Genomic DNA, 20,621 nt, shown 5'->3' on the forward strand with positions numbered 1-20,621 from the left:
GGATCGACAGGTAAGAAATTAACGCTCATCTAAGCTCCAGTTTGTTCCAGTTTTATTTAAAATGCTGCCTAATGTCATAGGTCCTCTACAGTTGGACCATTGCTGCTCTGTCTGCTTTCGTCTCCCGGATTTCTGCACATTCGTTTTTAAAGTCGGACTGCGGCGGCGTCCAGTGGCGGAGCTAGACTTTTAAAGTTGGGGGGGCCAAAGGGGGGCCAGACTACCTCTGGGGGGGCAAAATTTTAAATGTGTGTGTGCACATATAAATAATTTTTTTAAATAACCAAACTGAATATTTGGTTATTTTTTTAAGCCCCTCTGTCATTTTACATGTTATAATTAACACCTTTGACTGGCGCACATGGAGACATGATAGACTTTATGCAGAGTTCATCGCAGAGGAAACTAAAATCAATCAAATTAAAGATCCTTTCTGAATATCATCTCTTGGACACTGAACTAAATGCGTCTTTCTGGAGCTGACAGCGTGTTGAAGAGTTATGGACACCTTGGTTAGGAAGCTCTGTTGTGACAGGTAAATTGACAGGTATAGTTCGGGTCGGACCAGAATTATTTGCCTGATGGTGGTTCGGGCTTCTAATGACTTTACATTTAATGAGTTTGCAGCACACAGAGAAAACCTAAAGAGAATGTGATCTACTTATTGTAGTTTAAGTAGAGGAATAGCAGCTGACTGTTGAGAGAGGAAAGAAATTAAAGTGCAGATCCGTTAGGCAGAAAAAAGAGCAGTGCGCTGGGCAAAAAATGCGCTTAATTGCTCCACGGTTACGCTCCAGTTGATCACACATGAGATGACAAACGCCAAATATACAATATATAGTTGCACTGCTTACGTTAATGGTGTTTTAAAAACAAAACCAGTAAAAACTTAACTGAGTTAATATGCCAGATTCCCTCCTCACCCTCGTCTTGATAAGAACAGAGAGCAGTTCGCTGGTTTCTGTCCAGACTGTGATCAGCTGACCACTTGCTGCGCAGACAGTTTCAACTTTACGCACAGAGAACATCGTGGAGCTCATTATTAATCAGACTAAGAACAATATCAGTCAGAGAATCACCTCTGATCTGGACGCTTTAACGGACCAGAGACTTTGGAGCGTCCAGCAGCTGATCCGCTTCTGCGGGGTTTTTCTCCCGCTGAGGGATCAGGAAACGATCAGAGTTCTGCCGTCTTCTAATCACGTCATTTCGTGAAATGTTACCTGATTTCAAAAACGTTCTAGCAGAGAAATAATAAATGTTTCGTTTGATGACTACAAATTGGAAATAAAATTATTTTTTTCTTTGACGGACAACGAAAAAAACTGTAGCGCCACCTCTGCTCCAAACTAGAACATTGTCGACCCCTCTTTGGTTTTTTTCTCTTTTTGCGGAGGATCAATAAATAACTTATTGGTGTTTTACCATCACCACCAGGTATGAAGTGCTTTAGCCTTTGAATTGCACCACAGCGCAGCACAACCGAAACATCCAGGAGAAGAATATCAGCTTGTTGTTATGAGTATAAAGGAGGCTGGTATCGCGCCTGATAAAAATCTATTTATTTATGTCATCACATGGACTTATATAAAGTTTTATACATTTTCTTTTGATATATTTATTATTGTTTTTCTTCTTTAGATATTGGGTTGGCTTAGAATGATTCCAAATAATGTACAGGAATAACCTGGTGCTGTTACATGTCAATCATCTGGGGGGGCCACTAGGGGGGCCAATCAGATGACAGGGGGGGCACTGGCCCCCCTGGCCCCCCCTCTGGCTCCGCCACTGGCGGCGTCATCCGCCTTCATTGACGCGGTGTTTGGAGTGTGGCATCGGCGCCCATTTCGCCTCCTGCTGTGACGGGGCAAGACGGCCACGCCTAGTCCTGATGTTTTAACTTGTATTTTCTATTTATTTAGTTTGCAGCCGTTTTTGTTCTTTATTCAGTCGGGCTGATTTCATTTATTAGGTTTAAAGCTATATTGGTTACCTATTTTTTTTTTTTGTATGTTTGTTTTGCAGTTGCTGAGGTCCGGTGTTGGTTTGGTGACAGTATCTTCCTCTTCTGCGTGCTGTGATTCTTGAGTTTGGGTTGTCTCACTGCGTCTGGCGTTGAAGGTTGTTTTTTTTTGTTTGTTTGTTTGGTGGATGCCGTGCCTATAGCGCCCCCTCCTGCCGGTAACCTCAGCTACTGCACTTCCTTTGATTTCCTTTGTGTTTCATTCTTAAACTGGTTTTAAAAATAACATTTTAAAAAGGATTTAATAAATGTTTTTTGTAAACTTAAAACTGTCTTGGATGTTTCAGTATTCGCATAACCGAACCTGTGCATTAAACAAAAGGTGAAATTCCCAGGCTGGCGTTGTTGAGCAATTTATTAAAACTAAAATTTCACAAAATCTGAGTCCTTCAGACTCCTTGGATGCAGCTGCTTCAGTTCACATCCAGCAGAGGCCACCGAGAGGATTCTCCTGGCACCAGTCAAGGTCAACCATGGAGGAGTCATGAACCGAGTTGACCACCACCCGTAACCAAGGAGACGGTTGGAGTGAAACCAGAAGGAACAGAGAGGAAGTCAATATAAGGTTGTAACAGAGAAGGCATCAACACCTCCTCCTTCCTGCAGAGACTGTACTATGTTTTAAATTTCATATGTAATCCCTCATTATGTTGGTCATCTGTATCTCTAAATATAAAGGCTTAAACATTGATAAAAATACGGTTTTGTTTGTGTTGCTGGAAAAAAGTTTTGAAGTGTTGTGTTTTTTATCCGCTTTTTACTTTTAAAGTCTTCCTTTTAATCTTCCTTCATGTTTCTTTTCATAATCAAACTCTACTTGGGAGTTTTTGTTTTATAATCCAAGTTTCTGATTCCTGGCTGAGTAATTATTTAAAAAGCACAAGCTGAGGTTTTACAGAGGTTTAGTTAAAGCTCCTCCTTTAAACAGCAGTAAATGACTCTAACCATAACATGACCACAAGAAACCAGTTCTTTAAGGGGGCATTTCCTGTTTCCTGTTTTCATTTCTCTACATACTGCTTGAAATGTGTAACAAGTTGGATGCTTAGAGACGTTCGTTTACAAAAACGGGAGAAGCTTCTAATAACCACATGCAGATGTAGCAAACTTAAAACTGTAAACTTAAAACTACATATTTTTACCCCAGTAGTTTCACTCCACAGCAATAAAAACCAGAAATTGGTGGATTTAAAACCTTCATAAGTATCAAACGTTACTGTAATGCAATATCATACTTCTATAACGGTTTTTGATAATGCTGATTACTGAAACTCCATTTGTAAAAAAAAATATTTGCATTTCAAAATAATGAAGACCAATATGTAGCACTAGAAACTAAGCAGAGAGAAAGTTTAAGTTTGGAAATTGTCCAAGTTGCTAAAAATAGGATGTAAAACTAACTCCTCTGCGTCACTTCCTACCTCAGAGCCGATGCTCTGCTGCGTTGCATTGCAAGACAACAGTTTCTCCTGAGGTGAGCAGCTTGAAAATTTGTTTATAACAAATTACAGCTAATGAGTAACTTTTAATGTTGAAAGATTTTTATGATTAACAATTATAGCAAAATATGAAAACATAAAACCTTCTGTTTGATTTTCATTTAGCTGAAAACAAACAGTTAAAGAGAGAAGCAGCGATGAGTTTTTCTGCAGCAGCAGCAGCAACTGGGTTTGTTGTCCTGTTCCTCTCTGTGACAGGTACTGAAACACGTTGATCAACTGGAGTTGATAATCTGGAATATTTGATATGGATAAAATTAATGGAAGTAATAATCATTTAAAATGTCCCAGTGAGGCATTGTGGGAGGTGTAGTTGTATATTATTGATTAATATTTTTGATGTTATCTGTTACAGTGGGACAAGCTGGACCTGACTGGTCAGTTAAATATGATCGATCTCAGATCTGTGGCTTAAGAGGATCAACAGTGATGATAAAATGCTTCTATACCTATCCATACAAAATACATGGAAGAAAAACAAAAGTTCAAACATTGTTCTGGTTCACTAAAGAAAATAATCAAGTCCCTGTGGATCTGAAGAAGGACTCTGACTATAACGGTCGAATAACTTATGACTCTACAAAGAGCAGCAGCAACTTTATGACAATCAAAGATCTGAAACACAGAGACTCAGCTGAGTACAAGTTCAGGTTCATAACAAACCAACCAGGTGGAGAATTTACTGGTTCACCTGGAGTCACCTTGACTGTTCTAGGTAACAGATTTCTGTATTTATTGTGAATCTTTGTGTTTCTGTTTGCATCTTTCCAGGTTTATTTTAAAATGAGATGTTCTTGTTCCTTTAACCATCCAGACCTCAGAGTTCAGGTCAGAAGATCAGAGATGCAGACGGAGCTGAAGTGTGAAAGCAGCTGTGATCTAACCAAACCTCCTTCATATGTTTGGTTCAACAAAGGGAAGAAAATGGAGGAACAGACTTCTTCTATACTCGTCTCAGTCAGAGATGGAGACAGATATTCCTGTTCTGTTAAAGGACACGGCGATCACCGCTCTGCCTCTGTGTGTAAGTTTACTCCTCATGATATTAACATTTTATTCTACCAATATTTCCACATGGACCCCAGAATAAACTCTTAATCCTTCACAAATCAAATTACAATATTTATAAAAAACTGAATTTTCACCCTTGCATATATTTTGACATGTCTGATTATTAACATTTTTCAAACAAGTTGGAAATATGTTCAAGAACCAAACCACCTGTTACAACCCACGGCCTTTGTTGGAAATTTTTAGCATTGGCATCTAGAAGCCTGTGACAGCTAACCTTACATGTTTTTCCTTCTCTCCTCTGGCAATCATTAAAGTATACAGATGATAATAATGCAGAGTTTTATATTTTTTCCTCCAGATGCTCCAGAGTCTCTCTCTGCTAAACTAATGTCCTCTGGTCAGATAACTGAGGGGCGTTCAGTGACTCTGAACTGTAGCAGTGATGCTAACCCAGCAGCTAACTTCATCTGGAGGAAGAACAACAACCAATCAGTTGTCAGTAAAGACCAACAGTTTGTCCTCAGCTCCATCCTGTCCTCAGACTCTGGACAGTATTACTGCACAGCTCAGAACGAGCTGGGAGAGAAATCATCTGGACCCGTCTCTGTCCAGGTCACATGTGAGTCAAATTGGTTTCAGTTACAAACGTACCAGTATTTTACTGAGACGCCAGGAAAATAATGATAGATTCGATTTTCTTCCTCTTAAAAGATGAATATCTTCACATCTTTCTCTCAGTTTACCTTTGACCTTTCTGTCCTCTCCTCCAGATGCTCCCAGGCCTCCCTCTGTGTCAGTGACTCCCTCTGGTGAAATCATGGAGGGCAGCCTGGTGACTCTGACCTGCAGCAGTGATGCTAACCCAGAAGCTAACTATACCTGGTACAAGGAGGGAGAGGAGGCACCAAAAGCTTCAGGACGAAACTTCACCATCACTAACATCATGTCCAAGCAGAGAGGAAATTATAGCTGTGAAGCTCAGAACAGCAGAGGGCGCTATAACTCCACTGTGACTGTGAACGTTGTGACAGGTAAGTCAAACCGAGGCCACAGTTGGAACTACAACTCTACGTCTAAATACTGGGTCTTTCAGTATTTACTCAGTAAAACTGTAAAGCAGTGGTGAACTTTTGAAAAAAAAAATTCATTCTTATGGGAAATCTTATGGGAGACTTTAAAAACCAAACCTCTAAAATCTTAGAAGATCGGTAGCACAGCTGCCTCTTGGCTGTGATTGGCCCCTTTTAGCAGCTTCCTCTGTTTTCTTTGTGCAGATACTTGGTTAGTAGCCCTGGGTTCATAATGAGCTCTATTGTGCCACTTAAGTACAACTGAATTTGTTAAAGAGTGAGGCTAAAGTTTTGGGAGGGAAATGAACAAAACAAGCTCATCTTTTAGGTCAGTAACTTCAGGCCCGTAACCTTTAGTTCCAAAAGCCAGATAGCTAATCACAAATTAGCTGCCTTACAGTCCTTGACTGTTTTATTCAGGATCTCTACAGAGGGAGAAATTTCTAATATCTTCAAAAGAACAACAACACAATCTACTGTCCCTCCATGCTATGGTAACAACATATCAAAGAGGTGAGATAACAGCATTCAATCATAGTTAAATCATCTTCCACAGAATATTGAACTTTAATCTTCTTAATCTGAAGTTTAACATCCAGTCAGTCAAGACCTTCTTACAATAAATTTGAAGGAAGGGTGACAAGAAAAGAGGGAAAATGCTGGTAGCAACATTGGTCAGCTAGCTACCAAATCATTTATCAAAATCCAAATCCCATTTTCAAGAGTCTGGGGTCCAGAACCTCAAAGCCACTAGCCGCCAAAGAGAGAGCAATGGTCATTCACATCAATATCATCTCGTTGCAAGAGTTCCCAAATCCATCTAAGAGTCAAGGATAAAAGGTCAGATCCGATCCAGGTCCACTGGATCCACTGGAACCAGAATAATCTCCTGTAAACAGAACCGGCTGGAGCGACGAGAAAGTTCAGCAGACAACCAGGCAGGGAGGAGAAAACAGGTTGATGATCAGCAGAACAGACTGGAGACGTGAAACCATTGAAGATAAACATCATGTTAAGAAGCTGGAGATACTGATGAGTGTTTTCTGAAGAGAAATAATTCTCTATACTGGGTCAATATTGAGGATAAATGCTGTCTTTAATATTAGTAATTAATAGGTATAATTGCTCCATACTGTACACTGACTGTCACCAGTGGTGGAGCTAGACTTTTAAAGTTGGGGGGGCCAAGGGGGGGCCAGGACTACCTCTGGGGGGGCAAAATTTTAAATGTGTGTGTGCACATATATATAATTTAAAAAAATAACCAAACTGAATATTTGGTTAGTTTTTAAGCCCCTCTGTCATTTGACATGTTATAATTAACACCTTTGACTGGCGCACATGGAGACATGATAGACTTTATGCAGAGTTCATCACAGAGGAAACTAAAATCAATCAAATAAAAGATCCTTTCTGAATATCATCTCATGGACACTGAACTAAATGCGTCTTTCGGACCGGGAGCTGACAGCGTGTTGAAGAGTTATGGACACCTTGGTTAGGAAGCTCTGATTGGACAGGTAATTTGACGGGTAACAATATTTCGGGTCAAACTATTTGCCTGATGGTGGCTCGGGCTTCTAATGAGTTTACATTTAATGAGTTTGGAGCACACAGAGAAAACCTAAAGAGAATGTGATCTACTTATTGTAGTTTATGTAGAGGAATAACAGCTGACTGTTGAGAGAGGAAAGAAATTAAAGTGCAGATCCGTTAGGCAGAAACAAGCGCAGTGCGCTGGGCAATAAATGCGCATAAATGCTCCACCGTTACGCACCAATTAATCACACGAGATGACAAACGCCAAATATACAATATATAGTTACACTGCTTACGTTAATGGTGTTTTAAAAACAAAACCAGTAAAAACTTAACCTAGTTAATATGCCAGATTCCCTCCTCACCCTCATCTTGATAAGAACAGAGAGCAGTTCGCTGGTTTCTGTCCAGACTGTGATGAAGCGCAGCTGACCACTTGGTGCGCAGACAGTTTCAACTTTACGCACAGAGAACATCGTGGAGCTCATTATTAATCAAACTAAGAACAATATCAGTCAGAGGATCATCTCTGATCTGGACGCTTTAACGGACCAGAGACTTTGGAGCTCCTAGCGCAGCTGATCCGCTTCTGCGGGGATTTTCTCCCGCAGAGGGAAGTGCAGTGGCGCAAAAAGTGGGTATGCAGGGTATGCAACGCATAGGGGCGCAACCCCAGAGGGGGCGCCAAAACCCCGTCTGGAGGGGGCGGCGCGCCGATGATGTTTTCCGTACACTTCTGCGCGCCTTCACCTCGCGCACATAACGAGGTAAATGTAGCGAGTTTTACCCTTCACGTATCCTCGCCTCGGGGGGCTGAGTGAGTGTCGCTCCTTCACCCTGACGTTCCTTCCCTCGGTCGGGGGGAGAGGGGCGCCGATCTATGTTTTCGCATCCACCTGATTAATGTGTAGTTGCGCCACTGGGGAAGTGATGCGGGATCAGGAAACGATCAGAGTTCTGCCGTCTTCTAATCACGTCATTTCGTGAAATGTTACCTAATTTCAAAAACGTTCTAGCAGAGAAATAATAAATGTTTCGTTTGATGACTACAAATTGGAAATAAAATTATTTTTTTCTTTGACGGTCAACGAATAAACTCCAGCGCCACCTCTGCTCCAAACTAGAACATTGTCGGCCCCTCTTCGTTTTTTTCTCTTTTTTTGCGGAGGATCAATAAATAACTTATTGGTGTTTTACCATCACCACCAGGTATGAAGTGCTTTAGCCTTTGAATTGCACCACAGCGCAGCATAACTGAAACACCCAGGAGAAGAATATCAGCTTGTTGTTATGAGTATAAAGGAGGCTGGTATCGCGCCTGATAAAAATCTATTTATTTATGTCATCACATGGACTTATATAAAGTTTTATACATTTTCTTTTGATATATTTATTATTGTTTTTCTTCTTTAGATATTAGGTTGGCTTAGAATGATTCCAAATAATGTACAGAAATGACCTGGTGCTGTTACATGTCAATCATCTGGGGGGCCACTAGGGGGGCCAATCAGATGACAGGGGGGGGACTGGCCCCCCTGGCCCCCCCTCTGGCTCCGCCACTGACTGTCACTGTGATCTGTTCAGCACCAAGGAACCAAGTCGCTGCTGCTGCAGTTCCTGCTGTTTTCCTGATTCTCACACTCATCTTCCTCTTTTTGTGGATCATGTGAGAAGTTCTGTTACTTTGAAGAGTTTCTTGTTTTTACAAAGTCTTGATTTTGTTTAGCTCCTCATCATCACCTTCTGAAGTATTTTCTTTCCAGCAGAAAAACCAAAGTGTGGAAGCAGCAGTCCAAACCTGGAGCAGGACAAGTTCCCAGTGAACAGGTTAGAAAATGACCCATGTCTGCTCTTTCAATGTTTTTCTTAATTAATTGAATTCTTCATTGGCAATGTTACTATGTACCAAGTAGATAAGGGAACAAAAACTCTTCGGTGAATTATTATTAAAGTCACTAAACTCTGATCTGATGTCTTGTGATCGTTCGACTTTTTTCTCAAGGTGAGATTTAAAAACCATTGGATCTTCAAGACAAATTTGGTTACTTTCTGCTTTATGATCAAATTAGCCAAGTCTTCAGTTACTGCTTTCCTTTTAGAGACCATAATTGAGCCAAAATTATTTCTTTTCCTTTTAGTTTCTGTTTGGATTCTACTGTATTTATTGTCTGCTAGAGTAACATTACTCTAAAACTCTCTCAGAGCGCCTCCTACTGGTTAATGTGACTGGTGTCCACAGGTGAACCCAGAAGAGGACAATGTTGTCTACTCTGTTGTCCACTTAGCAACGCAACAAGAAGAGCCTCTTTACTCCAACATTAATCCAACTCGGTCCAAGAGACACAAGAAGAAGAGGAAGGAAGAAGAAATGGTGGAGTATGTCTCTGTTAACTGTGGTAGAACCAGGACTGATGCAAGGTGAGACGCTCTATATGTCAAAAAAAAACTGAACTGAACTGATATTTTCTTGTTCTGTGTAATATCTCTAACATGAAAACAATTTCTGCAGAACCGAGTCTGAAAAGCAGGACACTGTGGAGGATCCAGCTGCCTTCTACAGCACAGGCAACAAACCGAGAAAGAACGGCAGAGAAACTCCTACTGGTTTATAAATGACTTTTACTTTTGTTCTCTTAGTTTAGCCAGAGAAACTCCTATTAGTGTATAAGTTATGGAGTACGTTTGTTTTTCTTTTGCTTTTCTTTTATTTTCTTTGTATTTCCTCTAATTTATGTAAAGAGCTTTGAATTGCCTTGATGAAAATGTGCTAAATAAATAAAATGACCCACTTTGAGAAAATACTAATCAAAAGCAATGGGAAATCATCATTTTGATGTCATTTGTATTATACTTCAGTTTATTCCAGCATAAATAATATAATTTGATAAATGAAAAAACTGTTTGGTCCAAATGTGTAGCTTAAACAAATTTTATTTGAATAAAATGCAGCCTTTATACAGCTCTCATGATTTGTGTGTTGCAGATCATCTGCAGATCATATGCATCTATTGGTAACCGAGATACACAGCTTTATACACAAAGATCAGGACAACTGTCAAAATAAAAGCCTTCAGCTAAACCAGAACAGAAATGCTCCAGAAAGGAAGTTTCCATATAGTCAGTATTTATGCAGCAGATATTTTTACAACCTGCTGTTGAGTTCTGTATAGCAGGCATGAGTCAGCATAAACTCATTTTATATATTGTACACACTAATTAAAATTCACATTCAATTTATGTTTGGAATTGTAAAAAGATACAACTAAAGGGCTGATCAGGCACAATGTTTCAAATCTTTTGGATAATTTGAGATTTTAGCAAGATCTCTTTAAAACCAGAAATGTTAAACTAAATAAAATGTTCATTAGATAAAATATAAAAAGTAGAACTGGAGCAAACTGGTCATTTTGCATTGAGCCGCTCTGCTTTTATAGCATTTTCTTCAACAATATTGAAAGAAAAAAAAAATGCATGAAAATAAATCCTGTTCTCATGCACCATTAGTGTCATGATTTAACCACAACGGCCAGATTTATAAAACAAGTGAAAAGCATTTCAGTTTTCCCACATTATAAGTTAACTTGTTGCTTCATCACACATAAAAACTAATAAAATATTTAATTTTGAAAACCAGACATGAAGTAGCAGGAGTGTAGCCCTTCAGTGTTGGTGTGTGGCTCTTAAAAGAGCCGTTGTGTTGTTGTGTCCAGGCAGCAGCAGCAGCTGGTTTACTTGGAGCTGGTGTACTTGGTGACCGCCTTGGTTCCCTCAGACACGGCGTGCTTGGCCAGCTCACCGGGCAGCAGGAGCCGCACGGCAGTCTGGATCTCCCTGGAGCTGATGGTGGAGCGTTTGTTGTAGTGAGCCAGACGGGAAGCCTCGGAGGCGATGCGCTCAAAGATGTCGTTGACGAACGAGTTCATGATGCTCATGGCCTTGGAGGAGATGCCGGTGTCGGGGTGGACCTGCTTCAGCACCTTGTACACGTAGATGGCGTAGCTCTCCTTCCTGGTCCTTCTCTTCTTCTTGCCTCCTTTGCCGGCGGTTTTGGTGACCGCTTTCTTGGAGCCCTTCTTGGGCGCAGACTTGGCGGGTTCGGGCATGTTTTCTCTCCGAGTTTATAACAAAGAGTGAGCAGCAGCGGAGGGAAGCTGCTTTTATACAGAGTGACAGGAAATCCTTCAGTACCGTCGCCTGACTGTGATTGGCTGAGCCGGCAAGCTGGCTCATTTCAAATGTTGCGCCCGATTTAACCGAAGGACGAAAACGGCGGGAAGAAGAACTGAACATTTACACGTTCAGACTTCTTATAAAATGCATGAGGGTTTTACAGAGATAAATAAATCACAGAACTGCAACACTACAGAAGAGCAGAGTATTTCCTACACCTTTACATATATTTCAGTATTTCTTAACCAGTAATTTTAATTGAAACCAACTAACTGGCGAGTTAATGAAGCATGTTTCATATGAAAACGGTAGTGTAAAAAAAAAAAAAAAATTATATGCAGCAGTGATTCCCAGTCTGGATCCTCAAGGCATACTACTCTACAAGTTTTAGATTTATCAGCGCATTTGATAGCTGATTAAGAGGCTTTTATTGGGTGGCTTTATCAGAAACCACGGGAAATCTAAAACATAACAGGTTCGGCAAGAAAGTCATTTTAACATAAATGTACAAATTGCTACTTGAACTGGTCTCCCCATACCAGGTGATTTTCACTGCCAAATTGTGCTCTATGGCTATTAACTGCTATTTTTTTTTTTTAAAAAGTAAGTTTTATGTTTGACGTTATAAAACTCCTAGTTTTCAGCCAACATGGTTGTTACAACTTAAACTGAAATGGAGCACGACTTCAGTGATATGAACAAGTACCTTCGCCCAATAAGCAGTAGTTGTTGGCCCTGAAAAGGGCCTTTGGTTCGCTGTAATCAACGGGCTGAATTTAACCTCCGAAGCCGTACAGAGTGCGGCCCTGCCTCTTCAGAGCGTACACCACATCCATGGCGGTGACAGTTTTCCTCTTGGCGTGCTCGGTGTACGTAACGGCGTCACGGATCACGTTCTCCAGGAACACCTTCAACACCCCGCGGGTCTCCTCGTAGATGAGGCCGGAGATTCGCTTGACTCCGCCGCGGCGAGCCAGACGGCGGATCGCCGGCTTGGTGATTCCCTGGATGTTATCACGGAGGACTTTACGGTGACGCTTGGCGCCTCCTTTGCCCAAACCTTTTCCTCCTTTGCCTCGTCCGCTCATTGTGACACTACTGTGGTTCTCTGTAGTAATGAGTCTGCAGCTGGTTCAGCGGGGTTTGTAGCAGTCCTCCGGACGTGTTAGAAGACAGTGGTTTTACCTCAGCCTACTCGGGCTGGGCCTTTACTTTGGCGCCACCTACCGACCAACATCAGGAAGGAAAAAGCATTGCTGCTTTTGAAGCTCTGAAACGTTCATAGAAATATGATAAAGTTAGTAGATGACTTTTGGATTATATAACATCTAGAGACCGTAAAAAAGATTATACATTAAGATGCCTTAGTGTCAGAATATTAGATATATAATAAATAGATGCATCACACGATTATGAATGATAGCCTGTGTGATGATATAATACGATCTGGAAAAAATAAAGGACTAATGAGGTAGGAAGTCTACAACATACATGAAGCTCAGTGCTTTTCTCTTGATCCCTGCAGCATGTTTAGACATTTTAAAATTATTCTGATAGACTGTCCAAAGAAGCACTGAGATCTAACAAGACAAGTACTTTCTCAAGGATTTTAGATAAGAAATGAAAATTAGATACAGGTCTGTAATTTATTAAATCCTCTTGATTGAGAGAATATTTCTAAATAAAGGTTTAATTACAGCTACTATAAAAGCACTAGATTTGTGTCTGCAATGGAGGCAGGAATCAAAGGGAGCATTTCTTTAAATGACTGAGATCAGATCCAACATACAAGATGAAGGTTTAGGTTAAACCAATATTTTTTTCTAACTGGGGAGAAAATACCTCACAAGGATGAAATACTGTCATTTTGGAGGTGACAAGAATTTATTTTTAATCACAATTTTCAAGAATCTCATGAATCTCACCTCTGTCTAAATGTAAATGTAGTTTTTATGATTTAATTAACTGTACTGATGTTATGAATGAGTTTTTCTATAAACACTTCTCTTTTGAAAACTGGCCAGATGTTTAACATAAGACATTAATATCTCCTCTTATTTTCGGAGGGTTTTTTTGTTATTTTCAAGTTTTTGTTTTTATTTTAGTTTCATTCATCGTGTTTCCAAACATTTTTGGACTGAAACCATGAAAGGAAAAAGCTCTTGAGAAAATGTGTGTGTGGCTCTGAAAAGAGCCTTTGTGGTTTGAGGCCTGCTGTGTGTGTGTGTGTGGTCAGCAGCTTAAGCTCTCTCTCCACGGATGCGGCGGGCCAGCTGGATGTCTTTGGGCATGATGGTGACCCTCTTGGCGTGGATGGCGCACAGGTTGGTGTCCTCGAACAGACCCACCAGGTAGGCCTCGCTGGCCTCCTGCAGAGCCATGACGGCGGAGCTCTGGAAGCGCAGGTCGGTCTTGAAGTCCTGAGCGATCTCTCGGACCAGGCGCTGGAAGGGCAGCTTGCGGATCAGCAGCTCCGTCGACTTCTGGTAGCGACGGATCTCCCGCAGAGCCACGGTACCGGGCCTGTAGCGGTGAGGCTTCTTGACGCCGCCGGTAGCCGGGGCGCTCTTCCGGGCCGCCTTGGTGGCCAGCTGCTTCCTGGGAGCTTTGCCTCCGGTAGATTTACGGGCGGTCTGCTTGGTTCTCGCCATGTCCGCTGCTTTCTCTACTGAAACACGGACAAAGATGTCAGAGGGAGCGGAGAGCCGCCGCTGTTAAAGTGTGGGAGCAGCTGGGAGGAAGTGACGCTGCTGGACATGTGGGGCTCCTGATTGGTGAGCGGCTCCTCCTGGAGCTCAGCTCCGCCTACAGAGCTCCGACCCCCCCCGGCTCAGTCCTCGCTGCTCATTGGAGGAAACTCGCTTGAAAAAGTCCGCTCAAACTCACGAGTGTCCCGCTCTGCTGGAAGCTTTTCTGGTTGGTTGTTTCCGAGACTCCCGCTCTCTCTGCACTCATATAAGACCAGGTTTCATCCGCTGCTCTACATTTTTCTCGAGTTTCATCTCCAGGAAAGAAGCTTCACAATGAGCGGAAGAGGCAAAACCGGAGGAAAGGCCAGAGCCAAGGCCAAGACTCGCTCCTCCCGCGCAGGGCTGCAGTTCCCCGTGGGCCGTGTCCACAGGCTGCTGCGCAAAGGCAACTATGCGCAGCGTGTTGGTGCCGGAGCCCCCGTCTACCTGGCGGCCGTCCTGGAGTATCTGACCGCTGAGATCCTGGAGCTGGCTGGAAACGCTGCCCGCGACAACAAGAAGACCCGCATCATCCCCCGTCACCTGCAGCTGGCCGTCCGCAACGACGAGGAGCTCAACAAGCTGCTGGGTGGGGTCACCATCGCTCAGGGTGGAGTGCTGCCCAACATCCAGGCGGTGCTGCTGCCCAAGAAGACCGAGAAGGCCGCCAAGGCCAAGTAGAGCTGCTGGCCGCCAACACTGCTGGACCACAGACCCACAAAGGCTCTTTTAAGAGCCACTCACCTTTTCAATAAAGGGCATTATTCCTTTTTTCATCTTAAAAATAATGCCTTCTAAACTACGATTACAATGAGAAACTATTGTGGTGAAAGGTTTCAACATCTAGGGACAAAATGGGATTTGATTTCTGTATTTCTATGTCTGTAGAAAGAAAATAAGCACAAAAAACCAATTTGCATTAGACTCCATTAACCACATTACTCCTAGATGTCTTTAGGTTAACTTACCCTACTATTATAAATTCTTGTGCTCTTTCTATTTCTTCCTTTCCTTTTTTTCCCCCCAGGTTCCGGTCTGTATTTTGTTCTTTCCTTCCTCATGCTCCCCCTTGTTTCCTTCATCTCTCATCCCTTAAAACATTTCCCGAGGCCCCCCTCCCCACCTCCTTATCCAAAGGGTCCTGATGGTGCTCTTGACCTCTGTGCGTAAGAATAAGATGAATACGACCTGCTGGGTCTTCCAGCATGACAATCACTCAAAATGTACAGCCAGGGAAACAGAGGTGGCTCCAGAAGAAACATTTCTAAGTCCTGGAGTGACCCAGCCAGTTTCCAGACCTTAAACCCAGGAGAAAATCTTTGGATGGAGCTGAAAGTCCATGTTGCTCAGTGACGACCCCAAAACCTGAAAGATTTTTGTAAAGATATCAGTATGGAGGAGTGGGCCAAAATCTCTACTGCTGGTCAAGAATTACAGGAAAAATCTAATCTCTGTAATTGTAAACATTTTTACCATCTATTGAGTGCCATTTTTCTATCATATAAAATGTTTATTTTATACAATAAAATGCAAATTAAAGACAGCACAGTGTCATTTTTCAGATTTTTTTTTTTTAAGATTGCGTCTTTCACCATCGAGGTGTATCTGATGAAGATTACAAACCTCAGAGACTTGGCAATGTTTCAAATTCCTTATAGGATAGGAGATTTAGATTGTTAAAAACAATTATTACATGTTTTTTTCCATACTAAATAAATATAATGAAGTATATTTTTTTGTTGTCTTTCATGCTTTCGCAATAAAAGATACGTTTATTTCAAATGTTTTTTGGTTGATTTGGGTTTTTTTTTTTTCACATTAACCAAAACTACAGATGGAAGTTGCTGCATTGACTCTCTTTTGAACCCCACTGACAAAACACGTTGAACAGAGATCCTGTAGATCTCCAGGAAAGATGATTCAGAGAAGCGAGTTGGAAAAGAGGGCGTGTCCTCTGAAGAAGACTCCTTTACTATGGGGGTAGAAAAAAAAGAAACTATCTTAGACATGTTTTACTACGAGTCCTGTGAGCGCACGAAGGAGGAGAGAAGCATTTCGGAGAAAGAAGATTTCCCTGTGTCAGCTTATCTCTGGACAAAATGGCACGGAATAAACTGAGTAAGGCTACTTGTTTAACACCAGCAGTTTCATTCACATGTTTGTTGATGATCCAGTGTTTGTGTGTGGTTTGCTCCTTTGTTCTTGTAAACTGAGCTGAAGTAAAACAACCACCGGACAGGACTGCAAGTGCTTTCATTGTTGGTTAACTACACAAATGATTCATGTTAACTTTTGGAGCTTAAAGTGTTCACTCCAGGTTTTTATTGTTTATATCGTCCATCTTTGCTAGCTTGATTAAAGTCGCATGTAGCCATGCACAGATAGGGATCACTTCTCCTGGTCGAACCTGAAAAACCTGTTTGTCAAAGGTGTCTGGCTGCTCCAACTGTGGGTACATTGTCCATTACCAGGAGGCAACACTGTGCACTTGAAGTCAGAGATAAAGTAGTGACAGATACTGACAGAAAAAATCTGAAACTAAAATTACAAAAATGTAACCAATGTTTGACTGTTTTGGCTGAAAAATGCGTGGTTTCATGTGCAATGCAGTCAGTGTAGATTTTTCCTTGTGGAATTTGTTCAGTTTGGCAGAGAATCTTTTTCTGAACATGTCTGAAAGCCTAAAAGCTGAAGGAAAACATAATTATGAAGAATAAAAACACATACGTTTATACTGATGTCTTACTGTTTTCTGAAGATTTCATATTGCACCTTATTTCCATTGTTTGCGGCTCTGATCCAAATGTATCGCAATGAATTATGACTCCCTATCAAGTCGAAATAGGAAACCAACATTTACCTGGTACACAGCAAATCCAGCAGGCCCAGATTAACTCTGTCAGATTTTATTTCAACACTTTTAAAGTGTCTATTTGGGTCCACACCAGAAAGTATTAATTTAACTCTTTTTGGAGAGTTGGTACCTTAACTCTTATAAAGTGTCAGATATCAAATCTGCTGGAGTTAATAATTTAACACTTACTGACACTAATTCAGTGTTAGATCTTAATATTAACTCTCACAGAATACTTCTTTAACGTCTTAAGAGTTATTTGTAATTAATATTAAATAGGTAGTTTATTGTTTTGAACTTTTAAAAATTCTTTGGAAAATAAAGAGGCAATGATTTTCTCAAATACATTTATTTCAAAACATGCACCATAATTACAAAACATATTACAACGTGGAATAATGTGCATGTTTCACATGTCACTTTCATTCGCATATTGCTTATTTAAAGGTCTGACATATCAGCTATGCTTAATACATTTTTCTTCAATACCATATGCATGAAATTGTTCAAAGTACAAGGTGGAAAAAGTAAAGCCTGTATCAATCCAACGCAGTTCATGTAATATGATAGAGTACATTTTCTTTTAACAGGTAGATTACTGGATATTACAGTACCTAACAAACCAACCTGATATTCAGATCCATCATTTCTTATCCAGTTTATGTTTCTGTTGGTAAGAGTCAGTTCCTCTCTGCACTCCACCAGAGAGATGTCCACTCACTGACAGATTGTCTTCAGGTTGTTGGGCTGTTCCGTTCGGCCGGAGACACCAACATGCTCCTCTACTGCATCTGACAGTCTTCAGTCTCTGAGTAGGACAGCCAGTGTCGGTCTCTGGATCATAACAAACAAAAAACATAACAATGAGGAATGGAGCGAAGGAATACATTTTTACTACAACTACAAGCCTCAATTACAGAAATGTAGGGTTTCAGAGATATTAACACTCACATAATAATTTTTGGAGCTTGAATCTTCGAAGAATCCATGGAGGGATCGGGAGGGGGAGGTTGGGCTGACGACTGGAGATTCATCCGCAACCAGACTGGTTCTAATATATACTAAAAGGCAATAAAAGGATTAAAACATGCCGCAAAACGTATATAAGAAGACTCAACAGCGGGAATAACGCTCTCAACGTGAAAAAGCCTTTTACATTTTTTCAAAGGAAAAAAATCGATCAGAAAGGCTGATAAATCTGACCAAAATGCATGTAAACGTTCAACATCATGATAAAACATACTGCAGATTATTACGGATCTGTTCAAGTTAGCCAAGAATTTGATTAAATGTTCACCAGCTTGATTTTTTCCAACATTTATACTCCGCTAACATTCAGCATGCTAAGCTAAATATGCTAACACCGAGCCATGTGGCAAACGTGACGTCTATCATACAGGTTGAGCTCATCTCAAAATAATAGTTATAAACCATCTCAGAAAAAAATTACTTACCAAGCGTGGTAAATAACTCAGACATGTGGAAAGTAAATATGGCTTCTGTAGCTTCGCTTCGGTGGGAATCTGTGATTCTGGGGCGGAGTCAGTGAATTAACTCCTTCAGTGTTAGAGCCGCTGGTGGAGTTCAGAGTTAAGAAGTAAAGAGTTATTGATTCTATTTTAACACCTCTAGATTTGATACGGAAACACTTTGTTTTAACACTGGATTTTAACTACTAGTAATATACACCCCAGAGTTACATAAACAGAATGTGACTCTATAAGTGTAAAATTAACTCTGCTTTTGCACAAAGTCTACTAACACCAAAACATTTAACTTTTGAATTTGCCGTGTAGAAATTATTTTACATATTTCAAATGTGATGACAACATTTGATAATGTGGAGTTTTCAGAAATATATATTTCTGCCCACCTCGCATTTTCTGTCCGTGGTACAGAACTACTGTTTTGCTCCTGAAATAGTAGGAATAAAACAAGGAAAAGTGATAAAACGATCCATGCCTCCTTTCTTTTTCAGGAAACAAGAGCCAGTTGATGGAGGCCGCTCTGGGATTTGCCCTGGGAGCCGTGGGAGGATGCATACTGGGTGCTACGGAGGACCCGGTGGATAGGATATTGTCTGCTATGACTGCAAGTGGTCCACTGAAACCAGTGATGGAGGAGGTCAGGGTGATGGGTCCCCTGGGACTGGGAGCGCTTATGGGAGCAACAGCACTGACAACAGCGATGACATCCGTCATAGCAGGAGTTGTTTTGGCGGCGGCGGTAGCCTCGGTGTTTGTAACACTGAGGAGCTGCAGCACCTCCAACGCAGACTCTGCTGGCTTGTGGGCATCAGTGGGGTGTGCTGGCATTCTAGGGACCACACTCAGCGGAGCAACATTTGGGAAGGCAATCGAATGGATTGTGAAGACCTATGGCATGGTGGGACTTCTGTGGGCTTTAGGCCTGTTCACCGTGCTTAAACCACCTCTTAGTGTTTTATTCCAGCTGGCATGGACCCAGGGAGAGACCTGTTGCACTCTAGGAGTTGATGTCATGTCCAGAGAGAGGGAAGACATTGAGATTATTGAGTGGCAGCAGAGACAAAGGGTGGCTCTGCAAATAGAGGAGAGGATATTGTCCGTAGAGAAGGGAGGTAATGCAGAGGATGACAGGGCGAGATGGATCACTGAAAAAAGAGAAAGGGAGGCGATAGACAAGAGAAAAATCGAGAATAAAGAGGCTGAAATGGAGCAAAGAACCATCCACGACTGGATCAACACCGTTTTGGTCAAACAAGTCGATTTCTTGGCTTTCACAGGAATACCAATGGCAGTGGTTTCCTTGGTCACATCAGCATTGGGATTGTTTGGCTATGGCAGCCATCAGGTTGTGCTTATAGTGTTTCTGGCTTTAGTTGTCCTCATTGCCTTTGCTCTTATGCAATCCTCTGACTTTAAGTTCTGGATGTTGGTGGGGTGCATGGGAATGTTTGCAACCTTCATCATTTCCATGCTCACGCTGCATGCCAAGCAGGAGGCCCTAGTAACTGCTACGAAGATGAGTCAGGCAGGGCACAATCAGTCCGCAGAATCCATCAGCACTCAGATGAACCTTCAGTCTTCCCTGGAGGCTGTGAGCACATCCTTTTTTGGGGCAAAACTGTGTCAGCTGGGCCTGGGGGCCACAGTGGGAGGGACGTTAGTTCGCAGAGCAGCTGGCGAGGTGAAAGTTATTGTAGGGGCCGCTTCGGTTGCAGGAGTCCTACTCCTACTACTGGAGGCTTTAGCTCCAGTCCTGAGTGACGGAGAGATGGCGGGTGCCCTGCTGGGAGCGGTTGGAGCAGCGGGGGTGTCAGTTGGCGCAACATCGGCGGCAGCTACAAGGTGGTCCTCATGGCTGGGAACTGTGGGGATGGTGGCGGGGCTGATTCTAGGAGCATTAGGGATGGGAAAGTTGCATATTGTCAATATTGGGCTTCAGCTTCCTGTGGCTTTTGTGTTTGCAATGTCCAATCCATTTTAACTAAAGTACTGTATTATAATAGAAACTGTTACTGATTTATAAATAATTTGCATTTACCATGCTTTAATAAAGTATATTGAAATCATGTTGGTTTGCTAGATTTTGTTTCTAAGTCTAAGCACACTTGACTTTGTGTGCTAGGTCACAGAAGTGAAACCCTCCTGTTGACTGACAACACTCTATAATAAACATAACCTGGAGAAAGTGTTTCTGTCTGGTTTCGAACCGGAGACCTTTTGCGTGTAAAGGAAAATT

At 41.7% G+C, this 20,621-nt stretch overlaps 7 protein-coding genes across 8 annotated transcripts; 4 read left to right on the plus strand and 3 right to left on the minus strand.

The window, feature by feature from the left end:
- Window positions 1–3,407: 3,407 nt before the first annotated feature.
- Window positions 3,408–6,730, plus strand: LOC145550850 (protein CEPU-1-like). The gene is made up of 6 exons (XM_081604575.1): window positions 3,408–3,497; window positions 3,628–3,720; window positions 3,878–4,237; window positions 4,337–4,546; window positions 4,895–5,155; window positions 5,307–6,730. Exons 2-6 carry the CDS (start codon window positions 3,660–3,662, stop codon window positions 5,660–5,662), a joined length of 1,248 nt encoding a protein of 415 aa, XP_081460701.1. The 5' UTR covers window positions 3,408–3,497; window positions 3,628–3,659; the 3' UTR covers window positions 5,663–6,730.
- Window positions 6,731–8,073: 1,343 nt separating this feature from the next.
- Window positions 8,074–9,973, plus strand: LOC145550858 (uncharacterized). Of its 2 annotated transcripts, none has more exons than XM_081604593.1 (4): window positions 8,074–8,811; window positions 8,909–8,972; window positions 9,385–9,563; window positions 9,655–9,973. In XM_081604593.1, exons 1-4 carry the CDS (start codon window positions 8,600–8,602, stop codon window positions 9,755–9,757), a joined length of 558 nt encoding a protein of 185 aa, XP_081460719.1. In that variant the 5' UTR covers window positions 8,074–8,599; the 3' UTR covers window positions 9,758–9,973. The 2 variants fall into 2 exon arrangements, with proteins under 2 accessions (XP_081460719.1, XP_081460725.1); XM_081604599.1 differs by having other exon boundaries at window positions 8,912–8,972.
- Window positions 9,974–10,058: 85 nt separating this feature from the next.
- Window positions 10,059–12,066, minus strand: LOC145550868 (histone H2B 1/2-like). Its single transcript, XM_081604632.1, has one exon. The coding sequence runs from the start codon at window positions 11,246–11,248 to the stop codon at window positions 10,874–10,876; it is 375 nt and encodes a 124-aa protein (XP_081460758.1). The 5' UTR covers window positions 11,249–12,066; the 3' UTR covers window positions 10,059–10,873.
- Window positions 12,046–12,505, minus strand: LOC145550873 (histone H4). Its single transcript, XM_081604640.1, has one exon. It carries the CDS (start codon window positions 12,401–12,403, stop codon window positions 12,092–12,094), a length of 312 nt encoding a protein of 103 aa, XP_081460766.1. The 5' UTR covers window positions 12,404–12,505; the 3' UTR covers window positions 12,046–12,091.
- Window positions 12,506–13,111: 606 nt separating this feature from the next.
- Window positions 13,112–14,119, minus strand: LOC145550862 (histone H3). Its single transcript, XM_081604609.1, has one exon. The coding sequence runs from the start codon at window positions 13,964–13,966 to the stop codon at window positions 13,556–13,558; it is 411 nt and encodes a 136-aa protein (XP_081460735.1). The 5' UTR covers window positions 13,967–14,119; the 3' UTR covers window positions 13,112–13,555.
- A 54-nt stretch (window positions 14,120–14,173) lies between these two features.
- LOC145550863 (histone H2A-like) lies at window positions 14,174–14,779 on the plus strand. Its single transcript, XM_081604625.1, has one exon. The coding sequence runs from the start codon at window positions 14,339–14,341 to the stop codon at window positions 14,723–14,725; it is 387 nt and encodes a 128-aa protein (XP_081460751.1). The 5' UTR covers window positions 14,174–14,338; the 3' UTR covers window positions 14,726–14,779.
- A 1,216-nt stretch (window positions 14,780–15,995) lies between these two features.
- LOC103472634 (uncharacterized) lies at window positions 15,996–20,451 on the plus strand. Its single transcript, XM_008422431.3, has 2 exons — window positions 15,996–16,162; window positions 18,877–20,451. The coding sequence occupies exons 1-2, from the start codon at window positions 16,144–16,146 to the stop codon at window positions 20,364–20,366; spliced, it is 1,509 nt and encodes a 502-aa protein (XP_008420653.2). The 5' UTR covers window positions 15,996–16,143; the 3' UTR covers window positions 20,367–20,451.
- Window positions 20,452–20,621: the final 170 nt, after the last annotated feature.

The sequence above is a fragment of the Poecilia reticulata genome, chromosome 1 (genome assembly GCF_904066995.2).
Source record: "Poecilia reticulata chromosome 1, P_reticulata-male-v2, whole genome shotgun sequence".
Taxonomy (NCBI): domain Eukaryota; kingdom Metazoa; phylum Chordata; class Actinopteri; order Cyprinodontiformes; family Poeciliidae; genus Poecilia; species Poecilia reticulata.

Excerpts from the sequence above, each read along its gene's own strand:
- LOC145550868 (XM_081604632.1), bottom strand. The coding sequence starts at position 11,248 with ATGCCCGAACCCGCCAAGTCTGCGCCCAAGAAGGGCTCCAAGAAAGCG.
- LOC145550858 (XM_081604593.1), top strand. The coding sequence starts at position 8,600 with ATGACCTGGTGCTGTTACATGTCAATCATCTGGGGGGCCACTAGGGGG. Across the intron at positions 8,812-8,908 it reads TTCCTCTTTTTGTGGATCAT|CAGAAAAACCAAAGTGTGGA; the intron begins GTGAGAAGTTCT and ends TTTTCTTTCCAG. Across the intron at positions 9,564-9,654 it reads AGAACCAGGACTGATGCAAG|AACCGAGTCTGAAAAGCAGG; the intron begins GTGAGACGCTCT and ends CAATTTCTGCAG.
- LOC145550863 (XM_081604625.1), top strand. The coding sequence starts at position 14,339 with ATGAGCGGAAGAGGCAAAACCGGAGGAAAGGCCAGAGCCAAGGCCAAG.
- LOC145550862 (XM_081604609.1), bottom strand. The coding sequence starts at position 13,966 with ATGGCGAGAACCAAGCAGACCGCCCGTAAATCTACCGGAGGCAAAGCT.
- LOC145550850 (XM_081604575.1), top strand. The coding sequence starts at position 3,660 with ATGAGTTTTTCTGCAGCAGCAGCAGCAACTGGGTTTGTTGTCCTGTTC. Across the intron at positions 4,238-4,336 it reads AGTCACCTTGACTGTTCTAG|ACCTCAGAGTTCAGGTCAGA; the intron begins GTAACAGATTTC and ends TTAACCATCCAG. Across the intron at positions 5,156-5,306 it reads CGTCTCTGTCCAGGTCACAT|ATGCTCCCAGGCCTCCCTCT; the intron begins GTGAGTCAAATT and ends CCTCTCCTCCAG.
- LOC145550873 (XM_081604640.1), bottom strand. The coding sequence starts at position 12,403 with ATGAGCGGACGAGGCAAAGGAGGAAAAGGTTTGGGCAAAGGAGGCGCC.